Source organism: Bubalus kerabau, chromosome 20, assembly GCF_029407905.1.
Source record: "Bubalus kerabau isolate K-KA32 ecotype Philippines breed swamp buffalo chromosome 20, PCC_UOA_SB_1v2, whole genome shotgun sequence".
Classification (NCBI taxonomy): Eukaryota; Metazoa; Chordata; class Mammalia; order Artiodactyla; family Bovidae; genus Bubalus; species Bubalus kerabau.
Window position 1 is genome coordinate 48,950,463 of NC_073643.1, and position 20,490 is coordinate 48,970,952.

General features: G+C 49.5%; 1 protein-coding gene across 1 annotated transcript in view; it reads right to left on the reverse strand.

Annotated features, from left to right (window-relative positions):
• The window catches only part of CACNA1D (calcium voltage-gated channel subunit alpha1 D), a 326,915-nt gene that overhangs the window by 27,250 nt on the left and 279,175 nt on the right, over positions 1-20,490 (reverse strand). Inside the window, exons 28-37 of the mRNA XM_055557680.1 lie at positions 20,394-20,477; positions 19,871-19,954; positions 12,239-12,367; positions 9,946-10,011; positions 7,833-7,924; positions 6,777-6,936; positions 6,057-6,184; positions 5,826-5,922; positions 2,436-2,538; positions 2,018-2,119 (exon numbers count right to left, since the gene is read on the reverse strand). Coding sequence (XP_055413655.1) covers positions 2,018-2,119; positions 2,436-2,538; positions 5,826-5,922; positions 6,057-6,184; positions 6,777-6,936; positions 7,833-7,924; positions 9,946-10,011; positions 12,239-12,367; positions 19,871-19,954; positions 20,394-20,477 — 1,045 coding nt within the window. The remainder of the gene's footprint in view (positions 1-2,017; positions 2,120-2,435; positions 2,539-5,825; positions 5,923-6,056; positions 6,185-6,776; positions 6,937-7,832; positions 7,925-9,945; positions 10,012-12,238; positions 12,368-19,870; positions 19,955-20,393; positions 20,478-20,490) is intronic.

Here is a 20,490-nt window from a genome sequence, read left to right on the forward strand (position 1 = left end):
GAGGCAAAGGGTGAACGCAGATGCTACAACCCTGCCCAGCAACTCAACCAGAGCCTGTGCCCTAAAGCCTAAAGTCTCCACCTTCGGAAATTCAGTGACAAGAGCCCTTATTTGACATCAGCCTGGATAAGCTCTATGCTCGGCACATCCACCACCTGGGCCATAGAACTTCTTGAGCATCCCATCCCTACTAAGGTGCTGTTTCCTTTCCAGGTTTTCTGGGGCTCTGACTGCCATTTTGGAAGAGATTAACCCTTGTCACCCTAACCCCCAATCCACGTTAAGAAATGCAGAGAGAAAAGAAGGGCCCGCCATTGGGCCAGGAAAGAGGAAGACTATGTAGCCTTCAAGAAAAGCCTAGTAGGGCTACAAGCTGATCAAAGGAAGGGAGGCAAATTCCAGACCCCTTTTTTTTCCTTGGTGAAATAGAAACAAATGAAGTTTCACAGAAATGTGAATGGCTCTCCCCAGGTGAGCCTTGCCAGGATGGCATGGATGTGAGAGACTGGGCTGTAGGGAAGGTGGCACATCAAAAGCGGCGAGAAGGGGCGGGGGGGGGGGGGGCGCCTGCAAGGAAGGTTCCCCCGAGACAGGTACAGCCCACTATTCTGAAGCATGCATCTGCATCGTGAGAAATATGTAGGGGAATACAGTTGGCAAGAGATAACTCCGATTCCATGCCACCACCCTAAAACAGAATTGCTTCAGAATATTCTGAAAGACTGAGACTCGAAAGGAATGGAGGCTGCAGAAAAAGCTCAAGCACATTGTTACAACAATTTAAGAAAAGCAATTCGTCTCAGCCATGCGAACACCTGGGTGTGCAGCTAAAAAGAAAAGAACGGAAACCAAAGAGCTGTTTTAAAGGTGCAGGGTCAGTTCTCCTGTGGGGAGCCAGGCACCTCTCTCTGGGTAGGAGTTTTTGTTTGGTTCTGTTGGTGTTTTGTTTTGCACGCTTTCCCTTCATCATTTCTTGGTGGGTCCTCTTTCCCAGCTCTGAGCTGTTGGCCCTGCCAGCTCTGGGTGGCTCCCTCCAGTAACAAGAGCTCACAGTGCTTCTGGCGTCACGTGGGGAACAGAGCTGGCCAGCAAGCTGCACTATCCCCCAGGATCCAGAGGTTGCCACTTTCTCAAAAGGAGAGGCCACTGTCCTGGCCTGGGGTTCCAGACTCAGCTTCCAGACCTGAGCCAGCCCCGTTGGGAGTGACGCAATTCAGTTTGTTACAAAACACACCAAACATTTCTAACACACCACACCAAACATTTCTAACACACCCGGGGCTGAGGGGGTAGAGGCCGGGTGTGTTCGCACTGAGCAGACGGATCCTGCACCTTTAAAACTCGAAAATGAAAATCAAAACACAACCACCTCCACTTTTAAGTCAATGTGTACTTAAACAGAAATGGAAAAACAGTATCTGGATTATATATATATATGTGTGTGTGTTATATATATATAAGTCTGAGAAAAGTTTAGTCAGTTATTTTATGATAAACAACAAAAAGAAATAAGCATGCCTGTTAGTTCCATCTCTACTCTAAATTCTAATTAAAGGGACGTTTGGGTAATAGATCTAGTCTTAGAGCATTTCAAAAATACCATTTTTCAAAAGCTTTTGTTTTTTGTGAGACATTTTCAACAACATGTTGAAGGATATATGGAAACTAGTTTTAAGTACTTCATTTTGGGCAACCCACCCCCCCTCCAAAAAAAACCAGAGGCTTTTGGTTTTGAGGCCCCAAGCTTGTTCTCCTAACATGACTTCCTCCACCCACAAGAGAACCCCTGCTTCAGCGATCTGGGTCTGTTTCCTTCTCACTGAAGCCTCTCCTTTGTCTGGAATGGTCTTCACATTACCGCAAATCATTCCACTGATGGCCATAAGGGCCTTTAGCTGCTGGCCTCAATGTTCTGGCTGGTACCTCAAGCCTTCTGCAAACACGCTGGGATTCCTGGAGACTAGCACTGAAACCAACATGTTGGTCAAGAGCTACTTAGGAAATAAATCGCACTGACCACCAGCTGGAGGGACAACTTGGTCAAGTAGTTTCATGCTGGTTTTCTTCCAAATTTTCTTGATCACAGCTCGGAGTTCTTCATTAGCTTGTTCCAGGTTGCCTGGATTCAAAATGCAAGAGGGGCAAATGAGCCTTGTTTCTTTCCCCTGCAACGCCTCTCTGTTCTCACCAGAGCTGCCGGTGGCACGAGTCACCTCTCAGCTCTGGGACAAAGTGACGTATGAAGGGAGGAGAGAAAGGTGGAGGAGGCTGGCCTGGCCAGACGGCCCAGCACAGACATCCTGATTACATGCACCACCCCGGCCCCCCGAGGGTGGGGGGGGCTTCTGACAAGAAGAGGTCCACGTGAGAATCAAGGTGGGATATGGCCTCCCTGTCCTCTTCTCCCACCTGTCCTGCTTCCAGGGAGGGCTCACCTTCAGTCTTGATTTTAAGAGCCGTTCGAACCAGAGCAAACAGAGTTGCATTAAACATGACTGTCCCATCACTGTTGAGTGGCATGTTCATAGCAACTAGTCTCTGTAAACAGAAAGAAAAGTCCCTTGATAGAATGCAAACAACCGAGGACAGCTGCAGTCCATTCCATTTATTTTCTGTTTATTCTCTCCATCTCCTTTCTAATGGCTCCTTGATTCAAGTTAATGGCCATTGAGGGGCACCTACCATTTGAGGGGCTCTGAGATGACAAAGCACAAATGCTGGCACTCAGATAACGTTTTTTTGTTTTTTTTTTTAACTGTTTAGTCCCCTACTATTTATGCATTCCTCTCCCCTTCTCATCAGGTGGCTCCCGTGTGTCTTGGGGTCAAGCCTCCATTCTGGGCACATCTTTAAAGGCTGTTTGGGGGTAAAATGATGTACCAGGTATGATGAGCCAGGCACAGAGTCTGAGACAAAGGTCCTCAATCAATGAAGTCCATTACTTTTCCTAACTTGGGGAGTGTCCTTCAAGGACCCTTCCCCGGAGACACCACTGTGGAGTGTTTTGTACAAGTCCATGCAATTCCTCTGAGGGTTTGGCCTTGCAGAGCTGGATCCCCAATGTCCTGCTCCTGTCTTCTCTCTCTTTACCCCTGTAACACCAGCACTGAGAGCCGGAGAGGACTAGGATGAGAGAAAACACCCTCTATGGCCCCAGCTGATGCAGATGACATGCCCAGAGCCAAGTGCTGTGCAAGGGTTAAAGGATATCACAGACACTAAGGGCATAGACGCTTCAGCTGGGTGCCTGGCAGGTATAAGTGCTAAAAAAGTGGTACTTAGAATTACTAATAGTTTCACATTTCTTACTTTCGGCTAACAAGGTGTCCCAAAAGAAAGATGTTAAAAGCTTTTCCTCCTACCTATCAATGGACTACAACCTCGGGTACACAGGATTCACCCTACCTGAATTCCTAGTCCTAGGACAGCCTGAAAATTTACTTGGACTGCTGCTGCTGTTAAGTCGCTTCAGTCGTGTCTGACTCTGTACAACCCCATAGATGGCAACCCACCAGGCTCCTCCGTCCCTGGGATTCTCCAGGCAAGAACACTGGAGTGGGTTGCCATTTCCTTCTCCAATGCATGCATTTACTTGGACAGCCTGCACATTTACTTGCATCTCCTGGTAAATTTCTGAATCAGCAAACTGCTTTGTCCTTAGAGCACAAAGTAGTCCACTTTTACTTACACAGGTCCTTCCTTAGATCCTTTACATAAAAGGGTCTGCAAACGCAAACATAAAACAATAGCCATGAGCTAGAACTCATCTTGTTCTTGGAAAGTAGAAAAGAGCCTGGTACTGTGAAATCTATGGGAAAAAGTCAACATCCATGGCTTATTCTCTGCACCGACATCCAGAGTTCAGGATGAGCAGAAGCAAAGACTCAGGCAAGGAGCCCAAGGACTTGCCAATGGAGCTTTCTGGACTTCCAGGGCAGGGCACAATGAGTTAGACTCAGATTTCTCTGAAAGCCTGAAATACACTGTAGACTCCACTCTTTACTGTGATTCTGTCTAGAGCTAGCCTAGCACCCCTCTGAGGGTAAGGTGAACCCCTGACCCTGAATCCCATCAGATCTGTGGGAAGAGGGGACCAGGTGTTGCACAGTCTGGCTGGATTTCTACATGGCACAGTTTCAACAGACAAACCCCCACATTTCTCCTCTAAAACACAGGGGTCCTTTTCTGTTTCTACAGCTGACTCCAGGTGATTTGACATGAACTCTACCGAAAGAAACCAGATCTCGAGGAGAGCTTACAGAGAGCATGGTCTGATGTGAAAACGTCAGGAATGGGGTGAGGTGGTGATAGGAATGGAGCAGTTTAATTAAATACTTAGCTTAAAAGTCCCACTAGGGCATTGAAGACAGAAGGGAATTCTAAGCGAGCCTGGGAGACTGTTGCAAGCCTTCGGTCACTCAACAAGAGTCCAGTAACCAAGCAACAGTGTACACAAGCAAAGCATCAGACAGTAGGCATGGGGTCTGAGTCTTATTCACCAAGTCAGGGAGCTGGAGAGCAGCACATCTGCATGCGGCCATGACAGGAGCACAGGTGAGAGGGGGTATTATACCAAAACCTGAGATCAATTACCTTGTTTTAGTATACATTACCACCCTTTTGTTAATAAACATATGATTTAACCACCACCATGATGGTACTGGTTATACCATAAAAGGTTAAAAGAGGAACTAAGGGTATCAGCCTTGATATCTACCTAAAAATGAGGAAGAAGGGGATATTCTCTCCTCTACTTTTCCTTTGATTATAAAAACGTAAACCTCTCTGCTCTCGGGGCTGTGCTCGCTTGCCTGCCCCCTGTATCTCTCACAAGCATCCTCTGCTAATAAACTCACTCTTTGCCAGCCACTCTGCCTCATACTGAATTCTTTCCACAACGAGACAAAAAAACCTGAGTTTCAGTAAGCCCAGGTGAGTGGTTTAAACTAAGAGACTGTGTTCGAGTCCCCTCCTAAGGCAGGAATTGTGGGCTCAAGTCTCAATCTGAGGTGCAGATGGGTTCAAGTCCCATCTGACAAAGAGTGTGGTTTTAGCAAGAGACTGGAATCCACCCCTGAGGGGCCGCCACTCGACGCAGGCTCCCTGGGAAGGGAGCTCTGGTAGCAGAGGGTCACCATGCGCACCATCACGCCAGCTCGGAGGTGTTCAGGTCACCAAGTCCTCTCCATGCTATGCCCTAAGCAGACCCCTAAGCCAACGCCTCCTCTCCACGCCCACTCCACTGCCCTCCCTCTGGCTCTTGCCATATGTTGCAATGAGATAATGCAACAGCTCTCCTGGGTGTTCTGTCCCCAGTTTACCTCTCTGTTGCCTAGAGGCAACTTTCTAGAACAGACGTCTATTCACGTTCCTTCCATGAGACTCAGCATGACACAGAAGGCTCCGCGCAGCTACACTCAGCTGGGGCCTCAGGCCTCGGCCACTTTCTCTCGTGTTCCAGCCACACCAGCCACTCTGTGTTCTCCTGCCTCCCCGTCTGGGCTCTCTAGGCTCCGCTTCTGTGATGCTCTTTCCGCTCTGACAAACTCCTACTTCTCTCCTGCTGAACCTGATGCAAGGGTCACCATTCCCTTCTCCCAACCAGTGACAAATTACGTAATTCCCTTCCTAACCTTATCGGTGGCTGAAAGGGTGACTTGAGAGTTATACATTCAAGAGCTCCTCAAGGATGGCAACCACATAACATTCATCTCAGCACCCCGCCAGCGCCTGATGGCAGGCTCCGCAGAACGCAAGTTAATCAGTGCTGACTAAAGCAGGGAGGCCCTCTGAGAGACCTTCAGGCACGCCAACAAGACGCTCACCTTGCAGGCTACCCGGTGTGGACACAACTTCCCAAAGCCCAGGGGAGGCTGGATGCGGCGGAGCAGAGTGACCACGTCCAGGTGCTTGATCCTGCCCCTGGAGGCAAAGTGCAGCATGAGGGCAGGGCAGCACCACCCATCCAGGCTTGTGGTCCCTCCCACCTTCCCAGGGAGCACAGCCAACACCCAGAAACAGCTCATACAAGCCACATGGAATTCTTTTCCACTTACTTTGCCTCGGGGTCATATTCAGACCAGATCCGTTTGAATTCATCTAAATGGTGAGGCCCCAGAATAGACCAGTCCCGGGTGAGATAATCAAAATTGTCCATGATGACAGCCACGAAGAGGTTGATGATCTGTAAAAGCCAATCGAGGGGAGTTTCAGGTACAGTGAGTTTAGCTGGGTTCAATCCTAGTGAGTGCTTCCTGATTATAATGGTCACAAGACATCTGGACCCATTTCTCCCAGAAAGGCTGAAAAACTTTCCTTCTAAAGAATGATTAAGAAAAAGCAGGCTTCCAGCTTTCACAAATGGTTTGGGTATAGTCCCCGGGGGTGGGGGGGAGGGGGCCGGGGGGTGGGTAGGTATTGTCTGGTCTTTTGAAACACACTGGAGTTTTATAATTTGCACCAAATAACTCACTGTCTTAAGTTACTGCTATGTGCAGTGGCTTTGAGATTTTTATAAAAGAACCAGCAGCCCTAAGAAGCTAGAGTGGTGAAGCCTGTTAGTGAGCACCAAAACCCCAATTACAACAAAGGTGCTTATATTAACACAGGCCTCACTCAGCAGAAACCTCAACTGCCCAGTGGAGTCTAGACTGCTCGTCAACATAAGATACCGCACAGCTATTTGATGCGGCAATATCATTGGTCTGAATCTCAAATGCTACATGAATATCTATGAGAGGAGCGCAGGGGTTTGTGAGGCAATTCTGATCACTTACCAGAAATGCGCAGAGCATATAAAAACTGATGAAATAAACGATGGCGAAGTTGCTCCCACATGTGTATTCCTCCCCGGGGTTGTAATCCGAGTCGGGGTCGCATTGCTTCCCCGGGAGGCAGGCTAGCATGATTTCCTGCCAGGCTTCCCCCGTCGCACACCTTTTTTGGATCAAGCAAAGAAAGAAAGAAGGCATATAAGGCTTAGACCCTCAAGAAATTTTAAGGAAAAATATTTTTCAATTAGATCAAAACCTAAGTAATTTGGGAGGAAGGCAGCTTGATTTAGTCAAAATTCCTAAACTGAAAATCCTATTTATTTTAAAATGCAACTTGTATCAGTAAGTGGAGGACCTGCTGAAACTCCCTTTGATATGCATCAACCACTGGATACAAGCACATCAATTCTTTTAGTATAAAGGGATGTTTGTTTTGTTGTCTTCTTTCTTTTAGACACTTACACTGTAATTTTTAAATGATTATTATTATTTTTAGCAACCTAACATCTGACAGGCTTGATTAGATTCCCCATTCAATTCTGTTGAAAGAAAAGAACTGGAAACTAACTTACAAAGAATTTGCTCTCCAGTCACTAGAGTCAATAGGAATTACTTGTATGGTTTCTAGAAAGTTCTCACACTTTAAGGCACTCTGTTTACAAAGTTATTAAAAAGAGTTAAAAACAATCCCATACAGCTTGAAATTGTGCATCTCACGAAGCTCCCCACTGACTGTGCAAAAGGCTTCCATGTTCCTGCTAAATTTTCATTTTCCTGGTTGTTTGAGTGCATGTACCATGTGTAAGCATATACTCCATACCTTCCCAGTGGCTCAGCAGACCTACTCATTCACTCCCAAATGGAGAATCATAAGCCAATCACAATGTGAATGACCAAAAGCCAACAAAATTCCTCTGTGACTAAAATGCTACCATGTCCATGTAAGAATACAAAACAAATACAAAAAACCACCAGGACCCAACTGCTTTAAGAACCCGGGTCCTCTTTTGCTCTGGAGCCCAAAGCCAGAGACATCTACTCAGGACTGGACTCGGTCACCTGAAGAGCAGCAGCACCGCCTGGGGAAAGGTCTGGAAATTGTTGTTCCTGTTGATCTGATTGTTATCTCTCATGGCCACTTTCCCAAACATCTAGAGAGAGAAATTGTTAGGGGGAAAAGAAAAAATTTTATCATATGGAGAAAAAAAAAAAGCCCTCCACATGTGAATTTAGAACTCAAGTTCAGTCAATACCCAAAATGCCTGGCATTTGATTCATCCCACTGAGGTGTGCTGGGCTCTCTTCTAACCACTGGGTACATCCTCAGCTCAGCAAGTTCCTGCCCTGGGGAAGGGATGCAGAAATAACCACTGGGCACATCCTCAGCTCAGCAAGTTCCTGCCCTGAGGAAGGGATGCAGAAATAACCAGACAGGCAGCCCTCCCAATGGGAGTTCAGCTGGTCCAGCCCCCACGGGAAGCACAGAACAGGCTCAGGGGATCCCTGAGGCTGGGGGCTGGCACCAGGGAAGGCTTGCAGAAGTGAGGATAAGGACTGGACTGAAGGGTAAGGAGAACCCAGTCAGGCGACAAGGAGGGCAAAGGGTGCTCCAGGCAGAGAGTGCAAGGCCTGCAAAGGAGCAGAAGCGACATGGCCTGGGTACTCCAGGAAATGAAGCCAAAGTGAGTGTGATAGACAGACCAAAGAAAGGCTGTGGACAAGCATGGGGGGTTGGTGGGCTTTGCTGTAAGGGCCAGGAGAAGTTACTGAGTGCTTCACTCACAGAGATTATAGAAGCAGACTGACATTTAGGAAGAGCCTGATGCCCAGCAAAGATTCTTCAGTGAACATAGGGTGGTATGTGTGATGCAGTTTGCAGTTCTCTATAACACTTAAGTTTTATACGAGGACGTTATGGCATAAAAGACCTTTCGGGCCCAGAGCACCACAAGCCGCTGAAATACAGGGGCTCAAGCACACTGACTCTTCATTCAAAACCCCTGGTGATATGGAATCTAGAAAGATGGTACTGATGAACCGATCTGCAGGGCAACAATGAAGATACAGACTCAGAGAATAGACTTGTGGACAAGGGTGGGGGGGGGGGCAGTGGTGGAGGAAGGAGAGGGTGAGATGAATGCAGAGAGTAGCATGGAAGCATATATGCTACCATCGTAAAATAGATAGCCAACGGGAATTTGCTGTATGACTCAGGGAACTCAAACCGGGGCTCTGTAACAACCTAGAGCAGTGGCAAAGGGTGGGATGTGGGAGGAAGGTTCAAGAGGGAGGGGACATGTGTACAGCTATGACTAATTCATGTTGATGTATGGCAGAAATCAAACCAAGATTGTGAAGCAATTATCCCTCAATTAAAAATAAAGACACAAGTAAAAACCCTGGTGAGTCCTGGTGACTTGCACATGCTTCTCTGCTTTAAGAATACAAAAGTAGGGACCACCACGTCTCTGACACTGGAATACTTCTCCTCCTCATCACAGCACTCCCTGACCTGAACCAGTGGAGAGCAGGGCAGAGAGACCCCGGGGAGGAGGGTATCCAGGACCACAGACTCCTTCACCTCCCTCTCCCCACAGAGGCCCTGCCCCCAACCCAGCCACTTCATGTTAGGGCTCAGTTGTTAATGAGCTCCTGTCCCCTCTTCACACCTCACGAGGGGCTGGAGAGCAGCCCCCAGGTCACAGGAGGGCTTGCTTGCATGCTTCTTTTTAGAGGGGCGCTTCTGAGGCAAGATAATGGCTCACTTCAGCCCCAGCATCTGAAATGCTTTCAGATGATAAACAGACTTTAGTATCACTCAGTATCCTCTTAGCAACGGTGGTAAAGAAAACAGGACAATTACGGCTTCTTTCAGTACTGCACTTGTCTACACTCAACTGTGGGTTTTCTCCATCAGTTGGCTCTCCTCAGACACAGATCCGGGGTGGGGAGAGCCCTAAAGTCAGCTTAACCTCCTCATACCCTTCTAACCCTGGGGCTCTTGCTGGTACAAGCCCTGTCCCGCAGGGCCAAATCTTCCTCAACTTTATTGCTCTTTAGCAGCCAAGCCGGGCTAAAAAACCATGACCTGCCTTTCCAGTCCACCTGTCCCAAGTGCAGCATGCTGGGGCGATGCAGCAAAGGGATCCAGGGGAGAGGTGCCGGAGCGTACCTGCATGCCGATGACCGCGTAGATGAAGAACAGCATGGCGATGAGAAGGGCGACGTACGGGAGCGCCTGGAAGACAGGAGGCACTCGGGTCAGTGTGAGCCTCCGGTCCCTGCCGCACCGATGGCTTGGGGGCGGGGAGGGGAGAAACTGAAGGCCCACATAGGGAACACCCTCTATTCTTTTCCATGCTATACTGAAAGGACATCTGTAGTGAGGAAGAGCTTTGTAAATAAACCCCAGCGCAGCAGCACAGCTTCAGCCCTGAGGACAGCAGCCCATACACCTCGCCTTACGAAGCTGCAGGCATAATGTGCTGGCCACGGCCATCAACAGTGTGTCCTCCTCTTAAATAGTGTTACCTCTCACAATAATGCTTAAGTAACTGTTGGATTCCTTTGTGAAACCACTGTAATTGATAAAATGATTCCAAACTGCTTGCTTCCTTCTTTTGTGGGTGTGTCTGCAGCGGGAGCAAGCAGCTGTTTTGCAAAGGAACATCTTTATGCAAAATCACCTTGTGTCTGCTGAAGTACTTCCTTAGAGTGAAGTGTTAGGAGTGGAATTACTGGGTCAGAGGGGAAGAACTACTTTTTGGCTGTGGCTGTAGAAAGCAAGACACTTTTCTTAAAATGCACCCTTTTTGAAAGAAATGCAGAGCTGGGGGCTGGGACAGGGAGGAAAAGGAGCTAGCCCTGTGGTGGCTAAGCCTGGGCTCTCCTTAGGAACATCAGATAAAAGCATGGGTGTGAGGTCAGACAGACCCCTGGTCTTTTAAGCCAAGGCTCCTCAAATGCTTTTCTCCCTCATCTCAGGTGACAGAAAACGTCCATGTGCTCAGCATGCCTCCAGGGAGTGCCCAGATTGTTAAGGCCAAGCTCACATGCATAAAGCCTCCACTTGTTCTCCTATCTGAGAAAGGTCATCAGACAGCCAGTGGCTAAAAAGCCTCCTGACTTGTGCCAGGTCTGGGTCTGTGACTGCCAGCTTGGCCCAGAGCGGCTGCACCATCATGACAGCTGGGCCGGTTAACAGCCCCCCAGGGTTAGTTTCCGGCTGTCCTTGTCATACCAACATGCATTTTCTCCCTAGATAAGTGTTGAAGAATTTTGTTGGCACAGCTTCTCAATTTTTATGGTCCGCTACTTGGTGACATGAATTTATCTATAGTGACCAAAACCTTTTTAAAAAGGACGAATGACATTATTGCAGGAATCATTCTATCTTTACAGCAGCTCAGTCACAAACATTGGTGCTCTGCATTAATAACAACAGCCTAGGCTTTAATCCCTTTCCAGGACCTAAGCTCACCTGCCTGGAACCCCCACTGGCCCTGTCTCTCTCAGAGCCACAGCCCGGCTCCTTCCACAACCTCATTTTCCCCAGCAGGACTCGTGAATTTCCTTCGAATCTCTGGACTGACCTCCTTCCCCAGATGCACACCTTCTCCTCTTCACCTGTTAAAAATCTGCCCACTGTGGAAAAATGTCTCCTGGGATATTAACAACAGTTACTTGAGACGTGGGGTTGGTTGTTCTCTGTGTATCTTTGGATAACTTCACTTGTTAATGTGAGCATTTATAGCTTTTGAATTAAAAACTGTCAAAAGATAAAGAAATGAAGATCCATGACTTATTTTCTAATGTTTGTGTGCATCTACAAGCTCCCCAAGTGGTGTACCTCTGGATAAGAATGTGGGCCCCTCCCAATGGAGTAAGTCCAAAAGACTGGAATACCTGGTGTGGGGTGTCGGAAGGTACAGGAGAAGCTGCGTTCTGTTTGGAACAGCTTGGAGAGTACAGCTGACAAAGGGGACCTGGCTTATACCTAGATGCCCTCCACTATGCAATCCTGCCAGGCACAGGATAACCCAGGATGGGGGATGGTGTGCTGGCCCAGGCCAGTTGGTCTCTTGACTTTGTATCTATCAACAGGTTAGCCACCGGACTGGACTGTGGCAGCCTTACGACGCTTCCAGGTGTCGGCTGGGACCCTCCCTCTCTCAGACATCACCATTCACCCCGGGCGTGGAGCCCTGTATCTCTGTCTGTCTTGGAAATGCCACAGAGCTCTCAGCTGCAGGTCCTTACTGCTCTTTCTTCTGCTTCCTTAAGCAACTCATCCTAAGTGATTTTCCCAAGCAATGCTGGGCAGGTCTCTTCCACGTTTTATGTCCTCCATGGACCTTGATGGTCACAGTGGTCCTGCCCAAGGGAGGGTGGATCCTCTACAATAGGGGACAACCTCTGACTTACACATGATCTTCAAAGAAGCCCCTGGCATGGATGGCTCTTACCTGGAAGGACTTAATAAAAGTCCACAGCAGCGTCCGGATGCCTTCCCCCCTGCTGAGAAGCTTCACCAATCGCATCACTCGGAAAAGACGGAAAAAGGTGATGGAGATTCTATTGCTCTCTTCAGAGTTCTGAAGGGTTATCATGGAGAGGTCAAACCCAATGGAAAGTAGAACATGCAACACTTTCAGAAAAACAGCAACAGATGCACACAGAGGTGGCAGAGGTAAGAATTCAAGATGTGTTTCTACGGCCTTTGCACCTTACAAAGCATGATATGAAAGAAGTTACATGCTAACAACACAGGGCTTTGGAAAACTGCGTCCACACAGCACATGCATGTCCACGTGGTCTAGAGTGTTAAGAGGAGGACGCTGGGCTCGTCAAGAGTACTGGACACTGATGATGAATGCAAACCACTGCAGACACTGTTCTGGAAGGACAATCATGGAGAATACAGAACAACTAGCGGAGGACTCGACATGGCCAAATAAACTCAAGGGAAAAACCCAGCCCCCTGGGGACTAGTCACTGATCTTACCCCAGGTGTAGCGGTTGGGACAGGGACACTTTCACTTTCAGTTGGCTTTAAGAAATCAAAGATTGAAAATGCATTAATGAACTGGGAAGGAAGCTGGGGTTCAGGAGAATGGCCCCTCCCCGCTTTTAAACATTCTGTGGTTTGTGTCTCAGGAGAACCCCTGTGCTTCCTCCCTGAGGAAATGCCACGGCACTGCCTGGGGCTGGACTTGAGGGCGGGCAGCCACTGACGCAAGCTCGGACACACTCCTTGCCGATCGACACCCCAGGACATGATGTTCCAAGGCTGACAGACATCCAGTAGAAGATAACGCTGCAAGACCTCGGGGTCCCCACACGCAGAAATGCAGGGTGGGATTCTATTTTCTTAGTCGGGGTTGTGGGTCTGAGGAACGAACTGCTCTGAGGGAAACCACTCCTAACCCTGGGAAACAGGATGACTCTACCGAACAGGGAAAACTGAGTGGAAGCTGCCTGTGGTCCTCAAACCTCCCAGACTCCACTCTGCTCCTAGGCCCACAGAAGTGGGTGGGGCTGAGTCGGAGCACACAAGAGAGGGGCTGGTTACCCCCTGAAGCTGTCACGGCCCCACTGAGAAGGCTCAGCTCTAGATAACTCCTGGGAAGAAGCAGCCTATCACCAGCGTGCCCTGGGCTTCTTCAGCACTGCCTCACCTGAGGTCTGGCTGGGCTCTGGTCCCCAGGGTGCAGAATCCCAGCCCTTGCTGCCCTGTGCTCACCTGCCTCCCCACTCAGGCTGGAAGCCCCCAGGGGCAGGGGCCTCACCTCATTCCAGTCAGTGCCCAGCACAGTGTCTGGCACTTATCAGAGGTTCAGTAAGTGATTATGAGAATGCAAAGAGGTTGTAAGCCAACTCACAAACATCAGGAGGCATCTTCAAATTCAACAACGATGGCTGAACAAGGGTTGGGAAGTGCCAGCCTTCCCTCCAGTGGGGTCACCTCTGCTGAAGCGGCCGGGCTACCGGGCAGCCAGCACAGGAAGGGGGCTCTTCTGGTTGGGGGGCCATGAACTGCCGGGCGCTCTCCAGGCCTCTAGGGAGCCTCTCTGCATGGTGTGTCTGTACAGCTAAGGGATGTGCGTGCATGCCTGGATGCACACAACAATCAGCTGGGTTCTCCTCCCTGGAGATACCAGGAGAGGAAAAACTCCCTTCTGAAGGCTCATTCTTGTTTACGGCTGCCTCCTAAGACCAAAACTAAAACTCTGTAAAATTCATAAAATATAAGGCATTCTGGCACGACATCTCACAACTGAAATTCAACAAAGAGATTATGAAGCCAGGACTAACAGGTTCTGGAGGGGTTAGGAAGGGGTCCCCGCTTCAGCTGGGATGCTCTTTTTACATTCCTTCTATTATCTCACCTCAAAAGAGACTGTATCTCCTTAAAGGGACAGATGATGGTTTTTAACTCATGACTTTAACAAATGAAGGACTTTGTTTACCTGCTTTCCCACACCATCTCCCTCAGGGCTATGTGCAGGGGGCTCCAGTCTCACCCGCACAGCTGGCCTGTGAGGTGGTGTGTGCATGTGTATGTGTGCTCAAGGAGACCAGAGTGTGCCCAAGACAACACTCTGTGGTATACTTTTGCAAAGTCATGTTAGACCTGCAAGAGAATAAAAAGCTGCTGGTCGGGGACCACACTCTTTTTGGCCATGACCTGGCTCAAGCCTCTCCAGGAGGGGCCTGGCTGACCCCTCCCTAGCCTGCTCCAAGAATGACCGAGCTTGTACACCCCGCTGGTGACACGGGAAAGTTTTAGCTGCCAAACGGACTTTTGAAGCGTATGTCTCTTTTTCAACTGCTGTCTCTGAAGTATGCCAGATCTTGGGCTATGAACATGAAATCATGGGTAGTCTTGTTCAAAAAAAAAACAAAGAAGAGGAAGAAATAGCATTTGTGGAGGGACAAGGCAGCATGACATGCAAGAATGGAAGCACAGGGCAAACGGCACACCAGGTTGCATGCATCCCCAGAGCAGCCTGGGACACCCCTCCCCAGCCCCTACATGCTATGCTGGGCAGGGATGTCACTGGTGGCACTCAGGGAAAAGTCCAAGTTGCCAAAATATCTTACAAACTGAGGGACCCTGAGGATGGCTTTCCTAAACTACAAATGCCAGCCCGATGAAAAGGGCAGGCCAGCTCTCACCCTGGGCTACCCATAGGAACTATCTGGGGATCTTTAACACTCTGACGCCTGAGTCCAACTCCAAAGATTCTTATTTAAAGGACCTGGAGTATGCCCAAGCTTTGGGTATTTTTAAAAGCTCCCAGGTGGTTCCAACTCAGCCTGTCACTCACAACAGCTCATTCCCTTTAGATCTGGAGCAGCCACACAGAGTGGGGCCACCAGAAAAGCCCACACAGGCTGTTACAGCTAAGCAATGGGTTCTTCTGGGGTTGATGAGGGTTCAGTACTCAGATGGATGCAAACTGAGTAGGGCCATCCCCATCTTCCTTATGAGGGATGGAGGAGGCTCACAAACCCAGGGAGCTGGTGAAGGGTATAAATGGACCATGAGCAAGACACCACTCTGCCAGACTCCTGGGATCAACCACAGGACACTCCTAGAGGCCAGGACACTAGGGAAGGTCTCAGTCCCCAGGAAGTTTCTACAGACAGCACTGAGGGTTAAACGATCAGTCTTCAATAGGGGAGTTTCCAGGGTCATCCTGGGCCCTGGGCTAGATGGCCTTGCTAGCTCCTTCCTGAGATGCCAGTCTTCGTTCTGAAACCCTAGAGGAGCATGGACCCTCAGCCTTAGGAAGCCAAACTATACACCAGGGTCTGGAAAGCCCCTTCCCACAGGGCTCCTAAGTAGGCTCTTGAGATGTAGGCTCCAGGCCAACCCCTCTGCAGCCACAGGAGTCAAATGAGTCCTGAGTTCCCCAAGTGCACAGGGAGCAGTCTGCATTTATGCATTAAGTCTCATCTTTTCCCCAAAAAAACTGAAAGGATGCCGTTTTCCAATCCAGACACAAAGCAAACCAAGTGAAACTGAAAGTGGCTCACTCGTGTCTGACTCTTTGCAACCCCATAAGACTGTACAGACCATGGAATTCTCCAGGCCAGAATTCTGGAGTGGGTAGCCATTCCCCTCTCCAGGGGATCTTCCCAAGCCAGGGATTGAACCCAGGTCTCCCACATTGCAGGCAGACTCTTTACCAGCTGAGCCACTAGGGAAGCCTGTGTTTATGCATTAAGTCTCATCTTTTCCTGAAAAAGCTGAAAGGATGCTGTTTTCCAATCCAGACAGGAAGCAAGCCAGCACCCAGCAAATCAGTTACTCTGAAGCATACTGGGGAATTCCTATGGGGAGCCTCTGACTTCTGACCTGACAGGTAACACCTCTGGCATGGAAGGCTTCTGTATTGGGGATTGCTGAGTCTGTCTCCAGAAACCAGCTACCTGGACCCTGGAAAAGGGTGAGCATGCAGCATGGAGGGCTGAGCAACCTGACTGTGGATTCAGAACAAGAGATGGAGGATAGCTGTGGGCCACCTGGTCCACCCTGGGTCCACAAGTCAGCGACAGTTCTGACGTGCCTGGGAGTGGGCTCCTACTGTTGCTCTTGAGTACCAACAATGCAGACATGGCTTCTAAACACGTGTGCTGCCTCCCCAGTAGCAACGACACAGGCCAAGTCTAAATGTCAGCGACAGCCATTCTCTGGGTTATGGAGAATATGAGGCTGGGTCATTTCTCCACTCAAGGAACAAACAGGCCTCAAAGAAGGAGCAAAAATGAGCCCGCCAGTCCTCATCTGACATTTTAGCAGCTCGATGGCGTGATGACCAACCGTGATGAAGACAAGTCCGAGAGGGCTCTCAAAGCACGAGTGCGGCTGGCTGAGTGTTGCGGAGGAGGGGGCAGGGTGAAGAGGGCTGCGTGAGCATGCAAGCAGACAACGGAAAGGGCCATCCAAACTGTTTTCACAAAGAGCACAAACGCAGGCTCGATTTCTCCTTCCCAGGTCAGATCAGTTCATTCCTGCAACTACGCTGGTCTGTCACAGAGCCACGTGTGACTGACCAAGATGGCCCCAGCTCAGGTGCCAGGCTGGAGCACAAAATAGGGCCCAGCAAACAATGTAGATGACCACGACCCACAGCACTCCTGTGAAATTCAGCAAAAACCAAGGTGGGGAAGCCAAAGACAAGAATACAGTCTTTTGAGTGCTTTTGCTTTAACGACTTCACCGTATATATGTTTATATATACTTGCCGCTACAATTTTCTAAAAACAAAACCAACATGAAAATCAATTAGGCAACAGAAAAGATCAACAGAGGTTGGGAGAGACAGCACAGCAAATTAGACATTGCGAAAAATGATGACTTATGGCAGCTAAAAACAGCCAACGATGGACCAAGAATATTCATGCTCAGCTGAGTCAGGAGTGCAAAGGGATAGGCCACCAGGGAAATCCTGTGTGCTGCTTCCCTGCGGAAATCGGCGTGGGAGAGGGCAAGCTGGAGGAGCCACCGGTTACACTGCGAGAGTTATGTCACCAGAGGTTAAGGACACCTAGTCTCTCGTCTCTGTGCTGTGGCCTGCAGGTCATAGATACCCAGTGAAGATGTGATGAAGGACTGAGTAAACAAGAAGGTGGCCATGAGCATCCCTTCTATATGGAGGCCCAGCACAGAAATGCTGAGGCCCCCTAAGGTCCCCTACTGGCCCAGGGCGTTGAACTGGCACTGCTCCCGGCTCAGGGAGGTTTGGTCTCAGGCTCCATCTGACCAGGGGAAGGTCACAGTTACTGAAAAACAGTACAAGGATGTTAACCGGTGTGATTTTTGAAAGCCTGATGGAATGTCAATGAAAGCCTGTACTGCACAGACACCCCAGAGTCAAATGCTAACTACAAAATGGTCTGCGGGCGTTTATAGACCTGGGGCTTTCCTGACCAATGCAAGGTGAAGGCGGACACATCTGAGACACTGCTGAGCAGGGCTGAACCAGAGGGAAGGTGCAGTGGGCTCAGCCCCAGAACGTGGTGAGGCAGCCAGGAAGCTGCGTGTGCTTCTGCGGGTGCACCAGAGCGGGAGTCAGGCATTACAGAGGCGGGCTGTCCACCTGGTGCACAGACCTTGGCCACATCCTGGCACACAGAAACTAAGCTTGAACTCCACCACCTGCACGACAGCACTCCAAGGAGGTCTGCTCCAAGTATCATTTATGATATTTTCACTTGCATTAGAGACCATCTCTGACTTAAGGGTCTGGTTCCAGAATGTTCACATAAGTTTTCTTTGATGGAGGCTGTAAGTGCTGTATGTGGTGAGATGATTAGGCAGGGAGACGTCTGGTCGTAAACTGAGAAGAGAGCCCAGGGCCACCCAGGGAGGGTCCTGCTGTTCTCCCAGCATCAGATTATTTTATAACCAAGCGTAATTTACACATGAGGAATGGCAATTTTATACCTGACTCGGGGAGTATTTCACATAAAGTGGAATTTATAGACATCTAAGCTTATGGAGGTTGGCGGATCTACGTACCTAAGTCTAACAAAATACCATTTCAGTACCTGGTCATGGCATGAAGTTGAGTGTCACGAGGCTTAACTCACATCCTCAAGGACATGGTAATGTCTTACAGTTCATTTCCCTTATTATTACAAGGAAAATCTACATATAAAGTAACGATGCTGTATCTCCCTAACACTTTGGGGTTTTTTAGCAAGTACGTTCATAAATACTCCTATCATTTTATCGTTGCAATGTACCTACGAAGCAGGGAAGGCAGACATCATTCACCCTGGTGGGTCCATGAGGGAACTGAGGCCCAGGTCCAGCGGTCCACTATTCTATACTCCACTATCAGCCTGGCCCCCAAAGCAGTGCATACAGAGACCTCCTTCTCCTTATTTGATACACGCTGTCTGGGCACCAGGATGGACCATACGATCCCACAGATGTCAGCCAGGCAAAGCGTGGCAACCCATTCCCAGGCACGCGTCAGGGGCAGAGGGTCAGGCTGGCACCGTGGAGCAGGAAGCCCCGCACAGCACACAGCAACCCACCCCATGCTCCACCCATCCCCGCAGAGGGCTCCACACAACCTGGGCACGCACTGGGGACAGACCAGGTGGGCAGGGCCTGTTCTGCCCACAACAGGCCCTCCTGGTCGAGGCATGAGTCAGATCCCAGAGGGGCCAGTGGGAGGCGGTGCTGCCCTTTTTTGGAGCCTCTGAGTATTGAGGAAGGCTCTCCGGATGTTTCCTAAAGGGTGCAGGGGGTGTCACTCCATCTACCACACTGCTCCCCAACCCAGGATTCAACTGGGTGCAACACAGGAGCGCTGACACCCTCTCCTGATACACTCGAGGGCCCCCTTGCCTGGCCTGGGGCCGCCTTCAATCTGCATCATTACTTGGGAGCTAGGACGGGGACGTTCTCCAGTGTCACCAGTAGGGCAGGGTACAGGTGAGGATATCGAGGGCATGGCTGTGGGGTTTCCCTCCTGCCCCTCCACAGAACCACGGTGGGCACCAGGGCTCACATTATCAACTCTGTTTTCCAGCTGGAAAAATTGAGGCATGAAGCAGCTGGGGGCCTTGCCAAGGTCAGACAGCTACCGAGCGGCAACGCTCACATACCCACACAATTAACTCCCAGCCCCTCACATCTTAAGAAGGTCTTTACTAATCATGTTTTCATTCCAAAATGGCAATTCCATGTTTACTTCCCCACTGTCATTCAGGGGAAGGGGATGGGGGCGGGAGGGAAAATAGTCTTTTGGAACAAAAGTGAAAGTTGCTCAGTTGTGTCTTCACTGTTTACGACCCCATACACTATACAGTCCATGGAATTTTCCAGGCCAGAATACTGGAGTGGGTAGCCGTTCCCTTCTCCAGGGGAGCTTCCCAATCCAGGGATCGAACTAGGGTTTCTTGCATTGCAGGCGGATTCTGTACCACCTGAACTACCAAGGAAGCCCTTGGAACAAATGTGTGCGTGAATTTCTAAACGTGTATAGAGATGCATGGGGGAGGGTTTCTGGTCTCTTCCACATTAGACTTAATGAAAACAATTAGGTTTATAGGACACAAAGTTGGCTACTTACATTCACTTCAGTTATAGCAATATCAACGACGCTACCAACAACAATTAAGGCATCAAAAGTGTTCCATGCATCAGTGAAATAGTGCTGTTAGGCAAGCAGCCAGAAGCCACAGAAGGGAGGAAGCACAACAGGAAAAAAAGAAGAAAAGGACAGTGTTATAAAAGGGGAACATTCTAGCACGGAGCCACTTGGCTACTTAAAAAATCGCCCTAAAATAAAAATATACTAGGTACGTCATTTTGGGTATCGCTTCTGACAGAGCAAATAAAAACAGTCACAAGTCCCTGTCTTGCCCTGCCTACTGCACCATCGTCAGTCCCGCCAAAGACGATTTGTGTCTCAAAAGGCCTGCGGATCAAGTTCTACACTAAAAGGCCTCTCTTCCACGCTCTCCCTAGCGAACTCCTGGTTTTGGATCAAGTGCGATCAGGCTCTGTGACTTGTCCAGGTGATGCAGTGCAGGGTGGGGTGGGTGTGCAGACAGAGACAGGATGGGAGGCGCCCCGGGCGGGCACATACTCACGTCGGCTTCGCTGAGGGCCACGTCTACAATGCTGCCGATTACGATGAGGGAGTCAAAGGTGTTCCAGGCGTCACTAAAGTACCCCTGGACAGAGCAG